We start from the raw sequence: 19,493 nt of genomic DNA on the forward strand, positions 1-19,493 counted from the left end.
AATATTTCTTCATCCTCCCAGTTCCAGAAATTTGTGTTCTTCCTTACCCTGAAAAATCAGCGAGTAGTTGCCCACCCTATTTTAAGACCAGTTTCACTGAAAATTTTTTAAAAAAATCCCTTAACTATGCTTCTAAAACACTGTGAAAATAGCTGTAAAACACTTACACTGTTTTTTTGTCTTGCCTGAGAAGTTTGGAAGAGAATTCACTCAATATATCCAGAAATGCCAAATTTAAAGGTGGATGGCTTTCTCCTTGTGGGTTAGGCTCTTTAAAAGCAAACTCTATCCCATCTCTGAAAAAAAAAATAATTCAAGTGAGCATTGCTAAGAGTATTTTCCTGACACAAAAGAGATTGACATCAAACCCTGAATATTTCAAAAGAATAAATGGTATTACACTTCAATCAGTGCTGCTATATTTAAGACACACGGAGTAAATTATATGCCTCTTACAAGTGAGAAATTTATTTGGGGTCAAAACCAGACTGAGTCATAGCCAGAGGAGATCCAGGATTTGAACATATGACAAATTTAAATCTCGGAGATGTGCATGAAGAAAAAAAAAGTGTTTTGCTCAAACCCCAAATGCATCACATTCTGGAAATCGTGCCAAACCACACCAGCTGAGTTGTGGTTCAATGGAAACAAAACCCAGTGGGAAACCAGAGTGAGTTTGTCACCTCCTCAGCACCTCCCAGCGTGGCACATCCCACCAGCTCCCCTGGGGGCCTGCTTCCCCTGCTCAGAAATCACTGCTGTTTCCTTGGCTTTTTCCATTTTTAGCCACTTGCTGAAATCTTGTTCCAACCAGAGTAACCCTTATCTCTATCCATAGCCCCCGAATTTTGATTTAGACACAAACTGCCTGAAACCGGCAGTTTTCTACACAAAATATTTTTACATATAAACCCAATATAATCCGACAGATGCGCTGGTTCTAATTTGTTTTTCTCAAATTTATTATTTTATAGCTCGTGCAGATTAACAGGAGCAAGTTGGTGTAACCAAGAATACTGGTTGAATTTGTACGCAAAATGTGTCTGAAATTATCCTCATTATTAAGCAGGAATAGTGCATATGGCCAGTAATCTAGAACAGACTAAAAACACTATATAAAAGCTTAAAGTCAGTTAGTAGAGCAGCAAAGAAACCTAGTAAAATCATATCAGAACAGAATCAGAACAAGAATCAGAAACCAACATCTATGGCCCTATCTGATGGCAACCACTTATTTCTTTAATATTTATTATCAATAATGTTTTCTCCTCTTCCCATTCTGACTACAACATAGGAGTGATCATGAATGGTGAACAGTGTTAAGAGTAAGCTATATTTAACTATCTTACTTATTTCATGTCTTATCATTTTTGCTTATTGGTGGGGGACTCTCTTCATCTGATGGTGACAAGGGAAAGAATGATGGGAGGGAAATTCAATCCTTTGCAAAGTAAAGAAAAAGTCAATCATTACTTGTGTAACATAGCAATGGCTTCTCTTGTTTTCAGCTGATCGAGTCCAAACGTTAAAGCGAAACGCCGAGCCAGTTCCTTAATCCCACTGAAAGACGGCGACGATCTATCAAAATTATACCCATTTTCCTGGATCATCTCATTGAAAAGCTGCGTAAACGAAACATTTTTCCCAATCATAATACAACTTGTGGGTTACTGAACAGCACTGTTTCAGTAGTGTTTTAATGCACTCTCTCTCTCTCTCCCTCTCTCCTAACATTATTAAACTACAAAAACCAGACTTCAAACAACATTTTATATAAACCTTTCAGTATTATATTTGGCTTACATTTCAGCAAATATGCAGGAATGAAAATAGGTTTAAAGACTGCTTCATAAAAACACAACTGTAAAGTTTACTGAATTACAAGCTAACCTCTTGCACTTAATGGCAAGAAATAAAACAATGAAATGTCTGAATGTAGTTTTTCTGGTTCATCTGAATACAAAAGTTCTCCACAATGGTCTGACTACTATTCCCTCACAATAAGAGGCAGAATTGGAATAGGAAACTCTATGTGTGATTCCTCTTGTTTCCCCATTCTTTAGGATAATTTGGGAGTGATACGCCACCCTGCTTTACAGTGGTACCTAAGATCTCAAAAATGAAAGCTTATGTCCAACTGAGCTGTTCAAAAGTGTTAGGAATCTCTTAATTATTTCATTAGTCGTGATCTCATTGCTTCAGAAATTCTACACTTTTGAAACAATTTGAAATTGTTTAAAAATAATTAAGAGATTCTTCAAGTGTTTGAGCAACTCAACTGGACATTGAACTATTCAAATGCGGGAAGAATCTCTTACTTATTTCATTAGAAATAAGTCAATTGCTTCAGAAATTCTACTTTTTAAATTTGAAATTGAAACTTGCCTAACATGCAGAATACTATTCTAATTATACTAGAGGTCTTTCTATGCACTTTTGCTTATTTTTATCGCTGTTAATAAAACTTGTCCAACAGGATTACATATAGGGTTAACATTGACTCTCTTTAGTTTTTTTTTTAATAAGGCTTGTCTTTAACCAATAACCAATATAAGTACGTGGAATAGCAAAAACATACCTGCTGCAAACTGAGAATCAATGTCTTTGCACACTGAATTTTGTCTATTTGCCTCGTTTTACTCATTGTTTCTTTGATGATATCTCCGTAGTCATTGTAATACTATCAGGATAAAAAAATAAAGATAGTTTCAATTTCAATTAGAATATATTCCTTTGTGAGAGGCATGAAAAAATGTTGGGAGACGAAGAGCAGAAGTAAAAGTAGCTTCGTTTCAAACTGGAGGAACTACACGGTAACTTGCTTTAAATATATGTTCATTTAATTTCTGGTTTTAGCCAAGGCAATGAGAGTTATCCAGAAGGACTCCCTTAATAATGAAGAAAGAAGCCTCCAGAGATTTAATACAATCACATTCATTCCCTATTTTTATATGAGAACCTCAGATCCCTTTCCCCTGTAGGCTTTCATTACCTTCATATATTGCTTAAAAATATCTGCAGCAGTGTTCATTTCCACCACGGTATATACAATAAGTTTACAAAAAGCCGCAAGCAAATTTCTTCTTTTGTGCAACGCTTCTATCTTACTGGCTTCATCATCCTGCTGTCCATCTTTAACACAAAGAGAAAAAAAAGAATGTACATGAGCATTCATTCAGGAACAGGCATTTCAATAGGATTGCGGTATCAACCACATCTTTATAACCTGGTTTTGCCCTGCAGTATTCTAACGAGGTAACAGTTCATAGCAAGAGAAAGAATAACATGCTTTGTGAGCTACCAAAAACAGACTTAAAAGATTTATTTAAAGCGGTAAAGTCCCCATTAGTATTAGCTTGAAATGAACTACTTTAAAAAAGCCTTTATATGTTTCTGAGTTGCAAAATTAACAAAACCTTAAAAAAGATAACCTAAATTCTTAGAGTAGCTGGTAGTTTTAAAGCTTGTTTTCAGACCTCCAGTCATTTTTTCCCTCAATCACCTGAGCAATGGGATTTTAAGGAAGTTCACACAACAGCTCACCAAACATTCATTATAAAAATTCAGAGCGCACCAAAGACTCCATACATCAGAAAAATTTAAACTATAGCTTCAAGAGCAAAGTGACCCAAGATAAGATGAAAACAGAGCTCAAGGGCTCTCGCCTTTGCATATGAGAAACACATCATTCCAGAGGTGCTTTTTTCAAGAGGCAACTGGACTTTTGGTTTTTTCTTTGAAGAGGTTTCGCTTCTCATCCGAGAAGCTTCTTCAGCTTCTCTCAGAAGCTTCTTCTGCTCTCCGAGTTGAAGAAACTTTTTGGATGAGAAGTGAAACGTCTTCAAAGAAAAATCCAGAAAGTCCAGTTGCCACTTGAAAAAAGCACCTTTGGGACAACCATGACCTTGGATGACTGAGAATCTCCACAGATACGTAATTCCAGACTTTCTCATAGGAAAAACCTCAGCAGGACAAGTAAGGCTGAGCAAGTTGTACCTCTACATCTCAAAGGGGACAGGACTAAAGTCCTACTCTTTTCTAACTAAGTACCATCCTTGGGAGACCAAATAAACACTCTGTGGAGACCAAGATCTAACCCTGCAATTCCGGTTGTAACCTCCATGTCTGGCTATGTTAAAAAAAAATAAAGTACAATTCAGGGAGAAAAAGAGACGTGAGAACCTGTTGCTATGAAAAAGAAATCACAGAGACACATCTCCACAGAACCCATACCTGCACTGTTGCTATCATCGTCTTGGTCAATAAAGACATGATCAAGAATAAAACTCAGGAGCTCAGACTGTAAGGAAGAATCAGGAGTGTAAACTAATGGCTCTAACATGTCACGTCCACCTGACATGATCTGATGGCTGAAGATCATTAACACATCACACAAAATAGTGAAGGCCTGCAAGGGAAGGAATGACAGGCCTTGTTAAAAAAGGAAGGGAGAAAGAAAAACACAAATCTTTATCACAAGTCAAGCCTCTAGAAAGTTAGGCCCTTAGAACAGTGGTTTTCAACCTGTGGTCCACGGACCCCGGGGGGGGGGGGGAGGGATGTCATCACAGAGGGTCTGTGGAGGCTTGATGAAATGTTATGATTTAAATCTTGTGTTAAGTCTCGGGGGTCTGTGGTGAAGAAACGGTTGAGAACCACTGCACTGAGAAAATTACCCCAACGTGCTTTTTTCAAAAGGCAACTGGACTTTCTGGTTTTTCTTAGGCTGGGAGACTAAGACATAAGAAGAACGATTGCAGGAATTGATTATGTCTAGGAGAGCTAGGGGCGACTTGATAGCAGTATTCCAATATTTGAGGGGCTGCCATAAGAAAGGGGAGGGGGAGCATCATCAAGCTATTCTCCAAAGCTCCTGAAGTCAAGACAAGAACCAGTGGATGGAAAGTAACCAAAAAAAGAATCAACCAAATTTCCTAATGGTGAGAACAATGAACCAGAGGAATGCCATTCCTCACCATCCGGTCAGAGCTGAAGAAGCTTCTAGGAGGAAAAGCTAAACGTCTTCAAAATAAACCAGAAAGCCCAGTTGCCTCTTGAAAAAAAAGCACCTTCGGGACAACCATGATCTGAATGACTGAGAATCTCCATAGACGCTTAGAAAATTGTGTTAACATACCCGACTATGTTTTTAAAAGTATTGTCACAATACAAAACTGTCTCATTGAATAGAAGTCATTTAAAGTCATTATTTGGAACTAACAGATTTATTATTCATTTTTACAGCATTATCTTTTCTTGTATTTACTGTGTACTTTTACCTTAGCTGTACTTACTTTGTTAGTAATGAAATTATACTATCTTTTATACAAATATATAACTTGGCACCTTCTTAGGTTTTGCCCTTTCAAAAAGTATACAGACCTCTCCTTCTGTTTCAATACAGTTGGCAGGGCAAAATTTGAAAAAAACAAAAACAAAAAACAAGGAGTTTCAGATCTGTTTCATTAACCAGGGCACACAAATAATGCTGCACTTTCCTACACACAATGGTTAGTGCCAATGAAAAATGATTCCTGCATTAAAACCGTCTAATGGTCAGATATTAAAATCTGTGACTAACCTGTTCTTTAACAGCAGTATTTACATTGGTAAGGTAGTGCTGACAGATTTGACAAAAAACTCTCATCTGTTTCTTTAAGCGTAGAAGGTCCTCCTTAAAAATGAAATGATATTAAACAGTGAGTGTGTTTATTTTGAATTATACTTGCATGATGAATAGAAGTGAGCATTTAAAAAAAAAAAGAAATGTGATAAGTTTTTCTATGGAGGGAAACAGTAAAACTTCCCGTAACAATTCAGGTCATTTGATCTTTCACTGGCCCTACTTCTGCAAATCAGGAAAGAGATTCCACCTTATTTCTATCCCTCTTCTTATTGCAAAGAGGAAATAACTCTCATGTTACTCCAATGTCAGCTATTTTTACCCCGGTAAAGGTAAAAGTTCCCTCATACATATGTGCTAGTCATTCCTGACTCTAGGGGGCGGTGCTCATCTCCGTTTCAAAGCTGAAGAGCCATCGCTGTCCGAAGACGTCTCCGTGGTCATGTGGACGGCATGACTAAATGTCGAAGGTGCACGGAACGCTGTTACCTTCCCATCAAAGGTGGTCCCTATTTTTCTACTCGCATTTTTGCTTTTGAACTGCTAGGTTGGCAGAAGCTGGGACAAGTAACTGGAGCTCATTCAGTTACGTGGCACTAGGGATTCAAAACTGCCGTCCTTTCTGATCGACAAGTTCAGCATCTGAGCCACTGAGCCACAGCATCCCTTTTTACCCTAAGTGTACTTCAAATGGAGTTTTTACTCCTATTTAAGTATATCTGTGTGCATGCGCACGTATGCGTGCGCGCGCGTACACACACACACACACACACACACAAATATATATATATAAAATGGGATTTATTGCCAGCTTCCAAAGAAGGAACCCTGAAAGTTTGTACAATGGCCCATCATGCTTGGGTTTTGCATAGATAGTCTTCAACTTATAACAATTTGTTTACAGACAGTTCTAAGTATGGGGGGGGGGGGAGAGGGGGAGACCGATGAACGTTTTTGCACACTTACAACCACTGCAGCATACCCATAGTCCCGTGATCAATATTTGGAACTGGCATGTATTTATGATCGTTGCAGTGTCCTGGGACACCGGATCTTCTGGCAAGCAAAGTCAATTGGGGAAGCCAGATTCAATGTTATTCACCTTAAGAACTGCAGTGATTCACTTAACATCTGTGACGAAAGTAAAAGGGGGCAAAGCCCACTTAACCAGCGTCTTGCTTGGCAACAGAAAAGTTTGGCCCCCCTTTGTGGTCGTTAAGTCGAGGATTACCTGTACCCCGTTACCACGGACTGAAATTTTTCTGGTGCCGCCAGCACTTACCTTGGTAGAACTGCTCTCAGCTACTTTTGCTAGCTGCCAGAGGATTACATAGTGAGTACACTGCAGTGCGTGAATAACAATCTGTGTTTCGAAAAGGAAAGGAAAAGTTTGAGAGTAAGGTATGATCTATGATCGTTCTCAGCTTGCTCTATTATTTTATATTGTCCTTTCAAAGGAACAACAACAAAAAATTACTAACCTGTTCAGGCATATCTCCATTCTCAATGCCTGTTTTTAGTAGCTTGTAGTTACAACTAAACAAGTCCCACCTTGACAGATCATGTGCACTGAAAATTAAAATGAAACAAACAAAAAAAAAAGCATGAAGGCCTCTGATTCATTGTTTCTTCTCACACTGTACTGAACGGATAGCACAAGCAGTGACTGTGGTCATTGAACAACTGAATGACTACCCTTTGTAATCGGGTTCTGTTACCCATGCTACTGTCAAAAGAATTCCAATGTAAGCACAAAGCCCCAATCCGTGGAGATGTAAAGCTCTGGCCATTTATTTAGTTGATTTTCATCCCAGTTTTATTGTTGCTTATAATTCAACATACCTAATACTCCTTCCTCTTATTTTCCCCAAAACAAACAACTCTATAAGGTGAATTCATCTGGAAGAGTGGAATTGGCCCAAAGTCACCCAGCCAGCTTTCATGCCTAAGGCGGGAGTAGAACTTACCGTCTCCTGGTGATAGGCCCAAAGTCACCCAGCCAGCTTTCATGCCTAAGGCCCAACTAGAACTCACTGTCTCCTGCCATTAACCCTTCAACCATTAGACCATTTACTTTTGCCCTCAACTTATTTTCTTTTAAAGGATTGCCACATAGATGCACATAATATTACTCTCAGTACCCATTAAAGGCAGACTGAGGAGAGCGATCCTAGCAAGACATAGCAGAAGAAGTTGAAACAAAACCGAAAATGAGTGGACCTTTTTTTAAAAAAAATGTACGTACAATAAAACAATTCCTAAAGCCTCACATAAAGAAACAAAATTAAGACCAGTGAAAGGTGGACAAGCTGTTGCTTTACTTACTTGTGAAAAGCAGTAATTCGCTTTAATGTTGATAAGACCTGATAGGCGTCATCTTCGTCAGGTTCTTCTCCCTAGGTTTCAAAAGTTGTAGAGTTGCAATTCAGCCAATGATTTCAAGAAGTCAAAGGATGACCTTCTGCTCTATTTTAATATTAAGAAGTATTAAACCAATACGTGAAGTGTATTTATTTATTTGAGAAAATACACAGGCAATCTGTCTGTTTATCTGGGCTTTATCTGGGTGCAATGAAAAGCCAGGAGGCAAAAGGTTAGCTTGAAGAGGGAGACATTGAGAGAGAGAGAGAGAGAGGGGGGGAGGGAGGGGGAGCAAGATGGAGGGAGGGAGGGAGGGGAGCAAGATGGAGGGAGGGAGGGAGGGAGAGAGGGAGGGAGACAATGACAGTGAGAAGGTGGGAGGAAGAGAAAGGGAGGTGGGGAGAGAGAGATACATACTTCCTGCAGAAAATCTTCAAGAAGCCGGTTGAATTTATCTGCTAGTTCATCTATGAGCTGGCTTCTTGCAATATCTACTCGGTTAAAGATGGTGAACTCCTCGTTGCAGAGGGCGTGGTAAGTTTTAGAACAAGCTTCCAAAACGTCAGTATCTGTGTGCTTTTCTACAATATCCCGGATCTGTCGTAATAAGGCATCCAAATGCTAGTAAATAGATGGAAAAAAGAGAGAGAATCAACCGACCATCGATTTTCTGATGTGCTTGTTCAAATTCCTGTTCGCTCATCGCCATCACAGCCCCTTGCTCCAAAGGAACTGGGCTTAATTGTTGTGATAGTACAAACAGCCATGGCCTTAGCTGCAGACCCCGCAGGGCCAGGCCAGCCTTGGGTCAAAAGATCTGTTCAGTTTTCATCCGGTTCTTTTAACTTGGCTTACCTTTTCTAATCTCCCTGTTGTGTAGATTTCCAAGTCAAAATATTGTGGCAACTGTAACAAGTTGGTGACTTTCTCAGCATCTACAGAATACTGTGGAGATGGATGACAATTCATTAAATCCCAAACATTTCCCCATAAAATCAGCGTTTCACTTTTCACAATTCCAAAGGTGAGCTTCATTTAAGAAATCTAAAATGTTCAGTATTACCGTGTTTCTCCAAAAAGAATGCCGTGTCTTATTTTCTTTTGACCCCCCCGAAAAAAAATGGTTAAGCCTTTTTTGGGGAGGGTTCTAATTACTGACTCACCTGACGGTGGCGGCACCAACAGCCCCGCCCAGCAGGAGCCTGCTGCTGGCCCACTTCTTCTGCCGCTTGCTGTCATTCACACGCATGGCCCTGGCCTCTGTTTCGCCTTCGGCTGCCTTCCAGAAGCGGCCACAGAAGGTGGCGAGGCAGGTGTTGAGTTGTGTGAGGCCTAGTAAGTAGGGCAGCTCCCCCCTCCTCCCCAAGTTTATTTTTTATCTGTGTGCCTCACTTCACCCCCTGTGCCCAGGGGTGGGCGGGGTATTAATTATGGCTAATTTTGTGGGTGGAGCTTAATTTGATCGCGCACACTCAAAAATGTGATAGGGCTCCTTTTCAAGGTGGGTTGCCTTTTTGGAGAAACACAGTAGACAATGGGGAATCAGAATTAGCAAACATTCTTCAGTAAATGTCATTAGAACAAATAATCTGAATGTGTCACCAAGTTTCAGGAAACTTTAGCAAAAAGACGGAATCCCAGGGAGAGGTAAATAAAAACCCCACACTTTTTGAAAACATGGAAAGCTGTCACCCATAATAATTTTTATCAAAATAGGCTAATCAACTATTTACTTTGTTACAAGACAACCTTCTTATGCAACTGTGACCTAAGCATTGTAGGAGATGAGCAGGGGGAGCCTGAGGGCGAGGTCAAATGCGTCATCAGTTGGGAGTCACTATGCTCCACAAGAGACAGCTCCTATGAATTCCGTTAATTCTTATCAAGGGCCAATTTGTTTTGACCATTAGTAGATCAGATTCATCAGGTAGCATGAAATAAACTCATCGTACTTCTGAGCTCTATCCCAGCCCCTGGCCCGACCAGCATGCCATCAACATAGAAACAAAAACAAAAACCGCACTCACTTTTGCTAAAAGCTGAGGAAGTGCGATAGCAAAAAGCTCTGTGATCTTAGTTCTGTCATCCAACTGGGCTTTTTTCTCCTTTGCTGTAAGGACCTAAGTAATAAAAAACAAAAAACAAAATAAGGATCAGCAGGATTAAAGGACTGGCATTATCAGCATCTGTGGGATGCAATCCCAAAATGTGATTCATTAATAGTCAATATCTAGTACAGGAGCCAAATTCAACTACATTTCAAAAGGATCCATATTCTCAGAATTAAGAAACTGTTTCCAGTGTCCTTCCAAACATGACATTCGTTTATTCTAAAGGAATTATTTCGGTCACCGTTCAGAGGAATCAAGATGTTTTTCACTAACATGTGCTCAAAAAAGGGAATGCAGTAGATGGCCGAGCAGCTTTAGAATGACAGTGTTGCAAATAAATTCTGTTGTAGGGCTTTTTTTAACAGTCACCAGAATTTTGCTGTGTAATATTTTTACCTAAAAATTAGAATTAAGTGCTATGACTGTTATCAAGCAAACAAGCTTGGGATTTTTCAAGACCTTCAAATGGTTCACTCTGACCCCAGAAATAGAAGATTACTGAGGCTAAAAATAACATGTTTTCACTGTCTACTGTAGGCATGCATTCTGATTCCAAAGAGATGAGATTATACACTTATTTTGAATTGCACACAGTAATATTACAATGAATATGAAATGTTAAAGGCTAGTGCATAATTTTCTTTGAAATTATAGGTTATCTTGATGTTTCTTTCAACAACTGTGATTCTACTGCCGATGTAATGCACACTGGCTCAAAACTCAAATACAATGGATAACTATGAATAAACTTCATTTTTCTCTGAAAAAAACATTAAAATTAGCTGGATAATATATTAGCATTATGTTTATAACATATATATTTTTAAAAAAATACCCGTTTTCCTGTGCCTCTTCCTACAGGGGGATGACATTCAGCTGCTTGTCTAATTGTACACAGCATTATTTCAATTAGTGCACTTTCCTGTTTGTCTGTTAAAGCTGAAATAATTAAAAAGAAAAAGAAAAATGTCATTTCTTTTAATCATGTATGTTAAGAACCTCTTGAACATATCATAAGATTTAATCACAAGAATTGCTGATCAATTATTTATTGTACCTCAAACTTGTAGATTAGTACACTAAATTAGCTACTATCCTGACACCAGAACTAAACAGAAAACAAACTGATCTAGAAGAAATACTTAAAATTCCTATGCCTGAAATCTCATTTGGAAAGCCTCTTAATCTAAGTTTTCTTTGAATTTAAAGATTTAATAAAATAACTGCTCTATTTTTATATGTAACGAAACATGTTAACAATAGTTAGAAGTTACTACTACTGTTTAATCATTTTAACTGCTCATTTTTGCAAATAAATTCATTTTAGAGACATATCACCTGGTATTTCTTTGAAAACTCAAATCAACATGATCATAATTTCGAAACTAACTTACTCAAAAGTTTTCTAAGTTATTTCAATTGTGGCTTGTATGATTTGATTGAATTCCATTTACTTTCTTGAAGTTAGGGACACCTATCCTGGCATATGCCTTTTAAAACATGCTTTTAGTGAAATCTTACGTTCTTCTCCATTTAGGGGTTCTTCCAACAGAAGGCTATTCATACATTCCCAGTCCTTCAAAAGGTCAGTTGCACAATCCCACATGCTGTCCACCAAATAAGCAGCATGCTCATGTAACTGAAAAAGAGCCAGAGGTGTTTACTGTGCATTTTATGAAAAGCTTCCCCAAAGTGTTATTAAAAAAAGCAAACACCATTGGTAATTTAAGGGAGAAAATGTATACCGTGTTTCCCCGAAAATAAGACAAGAGTCTTATTTTCTTTTGACCCCCAAAATAAGCAATTGGCCTTATTTTTGGAGAGGTCTTATTATTTTTGAGGTGCAGGAGGTGGCCAGCGTGGTCACCTCATGGCGGCTGCTGCTGTGTTATAATATTTTCAGGGAGGGCTTATTTTAACGCATGCTCTGAAAAGCCCGATTAGTCTTATTATCCGGGGAGGTCATATTTTCAGGGAAACATGGTACATAGAGAAGGCATGAGCACTATACTAAGAATGTTATGCTATTTGCCTCAGGTCCATCATGTCTTCTCACTTTTTAATATTACTTTTAATCAATTAAAACCTGTTTGCTAAATGTACCGGATTTCAATTGGCTTTGCAATCCAAATGATCTTTTATTGGGTAGCCACCCTCTTGGAAAAACAGGCCATTACTATTTTTCCTCTCTCCCACATTCTTACATCATTAATATTAAGATGTTCAATACTGAGCAGTGTTAGGGGATGAATTCAGAGGTTCTTATAAACAAGCATACACAAGATAAATGGAATCAGAACTACAAAGATGCCATGTCTTGCAAGAGTATTTAAAAAGCTTTGGACACTAATAAATTTACACAAAGTTCCCGTAACTACATTCAGCAACACAATAATTAAAGGAAGCTTTACTTAAGGATCTACAATACATTAGTACAATAATCATATGGATTAAGCAGTTTACAAAATATTGCAGTCTTAGGCAATTCTTCTTAACAAGTGGAAATTAATTTGGCTCAATGGAAAACACAAACAAAGCATTTCTGAAGAACAGTTTGACAAAATAAGTAAGGAATGTGTACATACCTCACTTTCCAAAAAGAAAAATACTAATGTTTTGACAAGATTAGCGTTTGGACCTTGCCTTCCTCTTCTTTTAAGAATTCCATCTTCCTCAGGGTCTCTGCGACTGAAAAGCCTTCCCAGAAAAAAAAAAAGGGGGGGGGGAGAAGCATAATTGTAGTTAGCTAAAAATAAAAGTGTTGTTGACACACGACAGATTTAGTTCTTAGTCGCTCCAGAGGAAATCCGAATTCCCCATGCGGGGAACCACAAACCTATTTAAATGGCTCAGTGATTCAGCTGTGTCTAATTCACAACTTACAGTTGGTTTAATGAAATGTCACTTTCTCCTTACTTTTTATACAGAAATTCTCCTGCTGCTACAGCCACTGGCCGATGAGCTGAATAAACCAGATGATAGACATTTTCACAGTCTTCTGCAGTCAGAACTTCTTCACTACTCCTAAAAATACAGCAATTGTTAAAAGGGCAAGCAAAAAAGGTGGTCCTTGATTTATGACAGTTCACTTAATGACCATTAGAAGTTACAACGACACTGGAAAAAGTGACCGTTTTCCACACACATGACTGTTGCAGAATCCCCATGGTCACATGATTTATATTTAGATGCTTGGCAACTGACCAGTGGTGGGTTCCGGATCCCAGTGCAACAGGGCCTGACATCCGCCACATGCACGCTCGCACATGCGCACAGCAAGCACATGTGTCCACACCTCCGCAATGCTCCAGCTGCTTGGCGGAGCATCACATAGGGGCCATACACTGTGTGCGTAAGCGCTAAAGAGCTCAAATGCAGGTAAGGCGCTCGGGCGGGCAGGTGGGCCCTCCGGAGCACCGTACCGGGGTGTACCGCCTGCAACCCAACCCACCACTGCAAATGACTCCCATTTATGATGGTTGCAGTGTCCTGGGTCATGTGATTCCTTTTTGCGACCTTCTTACAGCAAAGTCATTGGGGAAGCCAGATTCACTTAACAACCGGGTTACTAATTTAACAACTGCAGTGATTAACTGAACAAATGTGGCAAGAAAAGTTGTACAATGGGGCAAAATTTACTTAACAAATTCCTCACTTAGCAACATAAATTTTGGGGTCAAGTTGGTCGTAAATTGAGGACTATCTGTACTTAAATACTAAAAATACTACTGGAATAAAATAGAGGTGGTTACTTTTAACTGTAGATTACCCAAATTCTAAATATTCAATTTAAAGCAAGGTTTCATGTCTATATACATTAAGTAACTGAAGAAGAACTCAAAGATGGACCTCTGAGAATCTCACTAGAGTCTCCATGAACTTTTAGCAGCATAGACAACACAAAATCATTCATACATTTTTATCCAACTTTAACATGACACCCTAAAAAACTGCTGTCTTCAAAGGTTTCAGAAACTACATTTATACAAAAAGGACAAATTAATACCATGAGTATCTAATTATTTGAAATAGGATTTGAAACACTTACTGTAAAACAAGAGTAAGTAGTTTTATTGCTTGCACTGCAACATCATATTCTTTGTCAAGAGTCATTGACACAATTCTGTCCTAATAGGAAGAATATTTAGTTTGTAAAATTAAAAACTGTTATAATGAAAAGCCTGGAATATTTCATTAAAAGGAAAAGAGAGAATGAACACTTACCTTGAACCGGCTGGTGAAGAGTTCTAATTTTGAATTCAGTTCTTTATTATAGTAAAGCCCTTGCAAAGCTGTAAGACATTTGAGTCTCACTTCCCCTTGCTAAAAAAAAATCAGGAAATAAAATAACAGTTCTTAAGTTTTCATTTTTCAACACTGGACAATATGTTAATTAGTTTTGGGAGGTCTACATTTATATTGTGATTTCCCTTACTGGGTCCACTTGTTAAATACTGAATTACAATGGAAAATTAATTTCTACATAAATGAAACAAACTACATCAAGCTGAGAAAGTTTACAGTTTTAACAACACTTTCAATTCAGCCTTGAAGCAGATTGAAAACCAAGGCACTTAACAGCTGCTATTTGGAAAAAAAAAGTTTTATTCTGTCCCAGCTAGAAGAGAAATCCAACCTTATGATTTTACACCCTGCTGTTAGATCATTTGGACACTGAACTCGTGAAATGTAAAACTGAATTATTTCTCTCTTAAAATTAATCAATTATTACAATGTGGATTAAGAAAAAGGGAGGCATCAATTTTGTGCCTTATTTTCTCTGCTCAATAAATTGCAGCAGAAAGTAGGATTCAATGCTTTACCTTGTCATGCATTGTCCACCCCACATATTTTAAATAGCTGTCATTGAGAAAGGCATCACTATACATCTTCATCCAAATTCCAATTTCTTCAATACATATTGCTCTAATCTCAGCAATCGCATCCCTGAAAAGGAATAATACATGAAGAAAATGAAGAGTGTGGTGTTAAAGAGAGAGAGAAAAAATAGAATGCATCTTAAAACGAAGCTTAAATACACAGCAATTGGACTTACCTGTACCTATGAACAAATACACCCTTAAAAATTGCATTCATCATGTTTTCTATTTCATCCTGATTTTCTTGCAGCTGAAAAACACAGAAACTGACAAATGGCAAACCAATTTCGTTGTATTTAAGTATGATGACAATAAAGGTTACACTTAAATGAATGTGCTGCAGTTTTACAGATACATGCTTAGGCAATAAAACAATGCAAAATTAATAATTGTTTGAAGGTTTCAATCACAGGTATATGGCTAGCTCAGGAATTCTGACAGTTGGAAGTCTACCTGTCCTAAAGAGTCCAGAGTTGCACACCCCTGGCCTAGAAGACCCCTTTCCCTAATTTACCTCTTTCCAAGGGTCAGGGAGAAGAAATAAAGAGTTGGAAAGAAAATCTGTGAGATCTCAAGAGATTTGCCCCTTCCTTTCACTTGGGTTAAGTCTTTGGGACAACATATCTCTCTTCAGGTTCACCCCAGGAGCAAAGAGATGACTGTGTATTTCACAGGCATCAAATGATAGCATAATTTTTTTTTCAGTTGAAAAGTTCAGGAAGGTTTTTCATAAACTTTTACTTCTAACTTTTGGGGGGGGGGGGGGATACAAATATTTCCCATAGTTTCCTCTTTGTCAGAACCATTCCACTGATGGACAAAGGATCTAACCTCCTTCCTTTTCTGCAGCAAGAGTTCCAGTCTATCGTTAGCTCGTTTTCCAATGATTTTATTTCGTTCCGTCTCGTACTGTCGTTGTGTATTGTCCATATTAATGCTCAAATTTAATGCCACGTTTACTAACGCAGTCATTAGCTTCATAGCTGTAAAATGCAGAGAAAATGAAAATCAGTCCTAATGTATAGAATAATATAATCAACAAGCCTGAATGATGATATGGATATACAAAAATGCCATACTACACTAAACACAAATGCAGGATTGTTGTTTGGGGGAGGGAATGACAGTAGAGAGGGTTAAATCATGCTGTCTTTAAGTGTCAAAAGGAAAAGTGGCATATAAATAAATTTTAGTAAGATTTCAAATGATTAATTTCAGGATTAGGGGTCCATTTTATGTATGTAAAGGAAATATTTATAACTGAATGATTTCTTTATCAGAAAAGGGACAGAAATAAAATTTTAGTAAGGTTTTGAATGATTAATTTCAGGATTAGGAATCTATTTTATACAAAGGCAATATTCATTAACTGAATGGTTTAGCTACCTACGGAGAAGGGATAGGGTAAGAGATTAATCACACACAAAAAGCTGAGAAGGAATACAAAATTCAGGCAACACTTTTCATATTTTATCACAGGACAAAATATTCACGTCAATTAAAATTCACCCTTTCACATTCGCCCTCTCATTTTATTTATTTGTTTACATTTATCTTATTTATCTATCTACTTATGGACTACTTAGGATCTTTTGAAAAGAAACACGAAAGTGAATTGAATTATGTTGGCTCGGTTACTAAAGGGCTTACGTAACTCTTTTTGTCCAAGAAGGAATGTAACAATTGTTCCAGGGACAGTTATTATGGTATAATGCGCTGAACTTTGAACAAGTGGCTGGAAAGCACCCCAGGAAACCACCTCTCATTCACTTAATGCAGTGTTTCTCAACCTTGGCAACTTGAAGATGTCCGGACTTCAACTCCCAGAATTCCCCAGCCAGCATTCGCTGGCTGGGGAATTCTGGGAGTTGAAGTCCAGACATCTTCAAGTTGCCAAGATTGAGAAACACTGACTTAATGGCTGTTTTATTATTTCTGCTCTTTGAAGATAGTTATCAAACTGCTGCGTTGAAAAACTGGATGGTTTAGTCTTTGCATCGGTTTATTCCTCCCACTCCAAAATGAAACTCATATCAAGAGTTTCAATGATGGTATGAAGGTTCATCTCTTTCTGGAAATGTTTCTTTCTAGAGCAGGAAATAGTTTCTAGTCTTCTCACACAGAGGAAATCAGGGCCCGCTTTGAGGTTAACTGTCCATTCCGTAAAGCGATTATGAAGCAAATTTAACCTGCTGGTTTTGGGAAGCCTGACCTTGCTGTTCCAGAGACTAAAAAACTGATGATGGAGGCTTCACTTGGGCTAAAAGTCAATTGTAACATCCTTCTGTCCTTGCAGAGCAATAGCTTTTTTTTTTCCATCGAAGGGATGCTGGGGTGGGTTCTTGACAAGTTTCACAAGGAGAAGCATTTTATTTTGTTAAATTTATATTTCAAAGAAATAGAGCAGCGTCTCTCAAGCAGTAGTTTTCCACCTGAATGACTTTGCATAGCAAGAGCAAGCAGTTAAAGGAGGTATCTTAAGACAAGCTCAGCAGGTTGGCCAATTCTTTAATTTTTAACTTTAAAACTACCTGGGTTTATCCCTGTTTAAAGAAAACCGAAGAGAAGGATACATATGGAAACGTAGGCTAAATAAATAAATAAATCACCCCCAAGTCGTTTTCTCTTAAGACTCCTAAACCTAAATTCTTTTCAATGAAAATATTTCAAACAATCTAGAAAGATTTGACAGTTGGGATTGACTTTCAGCATTTTTTTTAAAAAAGAAATCAAGCCGATGAATGTTTTACCTGCCAGTGTGCTAGTATGTCGAAATGCCCTGACTTGAGAATCTGATAGTCCTGTAAGTAGTGAAATCACGGTATCCATCATGTATTCGTCATATATGATGCTATACTGACACTGCCGGACCAACACGCCAATGAACTCACAAAAACTTGATTTAAATTTCTTCCACTGGGGACCAGCCATGGTGAGCGGATAATCCCCACTGTCCTAAAATACAGAATGTGTCAATTGCACAAAAAGCATTGCATTATCTGGCTAATTAAAGTAAAAGGTTAAAATGTCCCAATGAACAGAGAGAGATCTTATTCATCTTCCACACGGATATGTATCTTACAACAGACAAGATTTGTATTTTAATTGCATTTCCACCCCCCCAAAAAACATTATTTTACCCTTTTGTTTGTAGACCAGAACAAAGGCAACCAGAAAGTAATAAAAAAAGTTAATGTAAAAAAGTTAAAAATGTGTAGGAAGTTAATGGACGCTTAGCGACCACTCCCACGGTAATTTGATCCACATTTATGACTGTTTTCAACATCCATGGGTCACATGACTGCAATTTATGATATTTTCTGCAGGGAAACCAGCATTTACAAAAAATGCCCATTGCAGACAATGGATTTGCCACTGTAGTGTTTAACAATCACAGTGGTTTACTTAACAGCTGCCAGAAAAAAGGTCATAAAATTGGGTGCAATCACATGGTGACTCTTTTAACGACCAGCATGACTTCTAACCATAATTCTGGCCTCAATTATGGTCATATGTTGAGGACTACCTTGTACAGAATTTCCCAATGATTTTTCCTATACATCCTGTTAATAAATATGTTCTTGAAAGGGAAGTGCTAAGTTGAAAAGATACTCAGCTACTTGAAACATTATCACTGTTGCAATGAACTGAGATTTCATCTGCCCTCCAGTTAATTCTTCACCTCCATAAATCCATTTAAAAAACAGTTGCAGGAACAGAAACCACAAAAACAAGATACATTTTCAACTGAAAGAACCACAGTTACTACTTCAGAAACGTCTTAGTATAAGGAATGTTAAGATATATATAGAGCAATGAGTTTTAAAAATGTAAATTTAAACACGTCCATTTTACCTCATCAAACTCTTCAGTCATTTTTCGAATTATTTCTGAATTTTGCATATGTCGAAACATCTCTGCTGTTACAACCCCTAGAAATCACAGAACGGGAACACCATGAAATCTCAAAGTTCAAAGGATTAAAAAATGTTGTTCAGGCAATAACACCACAAAACAAAATGTGTCATTTTCTGACTGAAATGTTTAAAATGCATAGATAGGAATAACTGTAATTTGATAGTTCTACATAGGCAACTCTTTTAAAAGTGACGTAGAATATTTTTTTTAATACGCATCATGCATCAGCAGGCTCCCAGTCTCTGAAAAGCCAGAATACAATTGTAAATTTGGAGGGGGAAACCCTCCATTATATTCAAGTACTTGAAAAAAGGGGGAAAGAGGAATAAAAGAGAAATAAAGGAATTGCGAAAAGTACTATTTATTATGGGAAGTTGTAGTCGTAATGGGATAGAATACTAACAAATAGGGGCCGTGAAGATTTTTTAAAATGAAATTAATATGGAATAAAACTCACCCCCAAATAGAAATCTTACCTTTGCAACCTGAGCATTGAATAAAGAAGTTGATCAGGTCAAGCAGTGCTATATCTCTATCATGTTTGTAGGATTCTATCCAGTCATCCACCACAGACTAAAATAATAAAGCCAATGTTAAATT

General features: G+C 37.8%; 1 protein-coding gene across 3 annotated transcripts in view; it reads right to left on the bottom strand.

Moving 5' to 3' along the window:
- Positions 1 to 19,493, bottom strand: part of STAG2 (STAG2 cohesin complex component) — a 48,031-nt gene that overhangs the window by 7,636 nt on the left and 20,902 nt on the right. For 2 of the 3 annotated variants that reach the window (XM_087727518.1, XM_087727519.1), the window contains exons 5-28: positions 19,370 to 19,466; positions 18,831 to 18,907; positions 17,726 to 17,930; positions 15,807 to 15,958; positions 15,152 to 15,225; positions 14,919 to 15,042; positions 14,320 to 14,418; positions 14,144 to 14,223; positions 13,012 to 13,119; positions 12,681 to 12,792; positions 11,617 to 11,734; positions 10,931 to 11,034; positions 10,012 to 10,104; positions 8,840 to 8,929; positions 8,402 to 8,605; positions 7,949 to 8,019; positions 7,105 to 7,192; positions 6,906 to 6,986; positions 5,582 to 5,674; positions 4,234 to 4,408; positions 2,993 to 3,132; positions 2,579 to 2,680; positions 1,474 to 1,622; positions 168 to 296 (exon numbers count right to left, since the gene is read on the bottom strand). In XM_087727518.1, the coding sequence (XP_087583644.1) occupies positions 168 to 296; positions 1,474 to 1,622; positions 2,579 to 2,680; positions 2,993 to 3,132; positions 4,234 to 4,408; positions 5,582 to 5,674; positions 6,906 to 6,986; positions 7,105 to 7,192; positions 7,949 to 8,019; positions 8,402 to 8,605; positions 8,840 to 8,929; positions 10,012 to 10,104; positions 10,931 to 11,034; positions 11,617 to 11,734; positions 12,681 to 12,792; positions 13,012 to 13,119; positions 14,144 to 14,223; positions 14,320 to 14,418; positions 14,919 to 15,042; positions 15,152 to 15,225; positions 15,807 to 15,958; positions 17,726 to 17,930; positions 18,831 to 18,907; positions 19,370 to 19,466 (2,765 nt within the window). The remainder of the gene's footprint in view (positions 1 to 167; positions 297 to 1,473; positions 1,623 to 2,578; positions 2,681 to 2,992; positions 3,133 to 4,233; positions 4,409 to 5,581; positions 5,675 to 6,905; positions 6,987 to 7,104; positions 7,193 to 7,948; positions 8,020 to 8,401; positions 8,606 to 8,839; positions 8,930 to 10,011; positions 10,105 to 10,930; positions 11,035 to 11,616; positions 11,735 to 12,680; positions 12,793 to 13,011; positions 13,120 to 14,143; positions 14,224 to 14,319; positions 14,419 to 14,918; positions 15,043 to 15,151; positions 15,226 to 15,806; positions 15,959 to 17,725; positions 17,931 to 18,830; positions 18,908 to 19,369; positions 19,467 to 19,493) is intronic. The other variant, XM_087727520.1, reaches the window with a different exon arrangement.

This window comes from Thamnophis sirtalis, unplaced genomic scaffold (genome assembly GCF_051295495.1).
Source record: "Thamnophis sirtalis isolate CommonGarterSnake01/CBP01778 unplaced genomic scaffold, rThaSir2_p1.2 scaffold_13, whole genome shotgun sequence".
In the NCBI taxonomy this organism is placed as follows: Eukaryota; Metazoa; Chordata; class Lepidosauria; order Squamata; family Natricidae; genus Thamnophis; species Thamnophis sirtalis.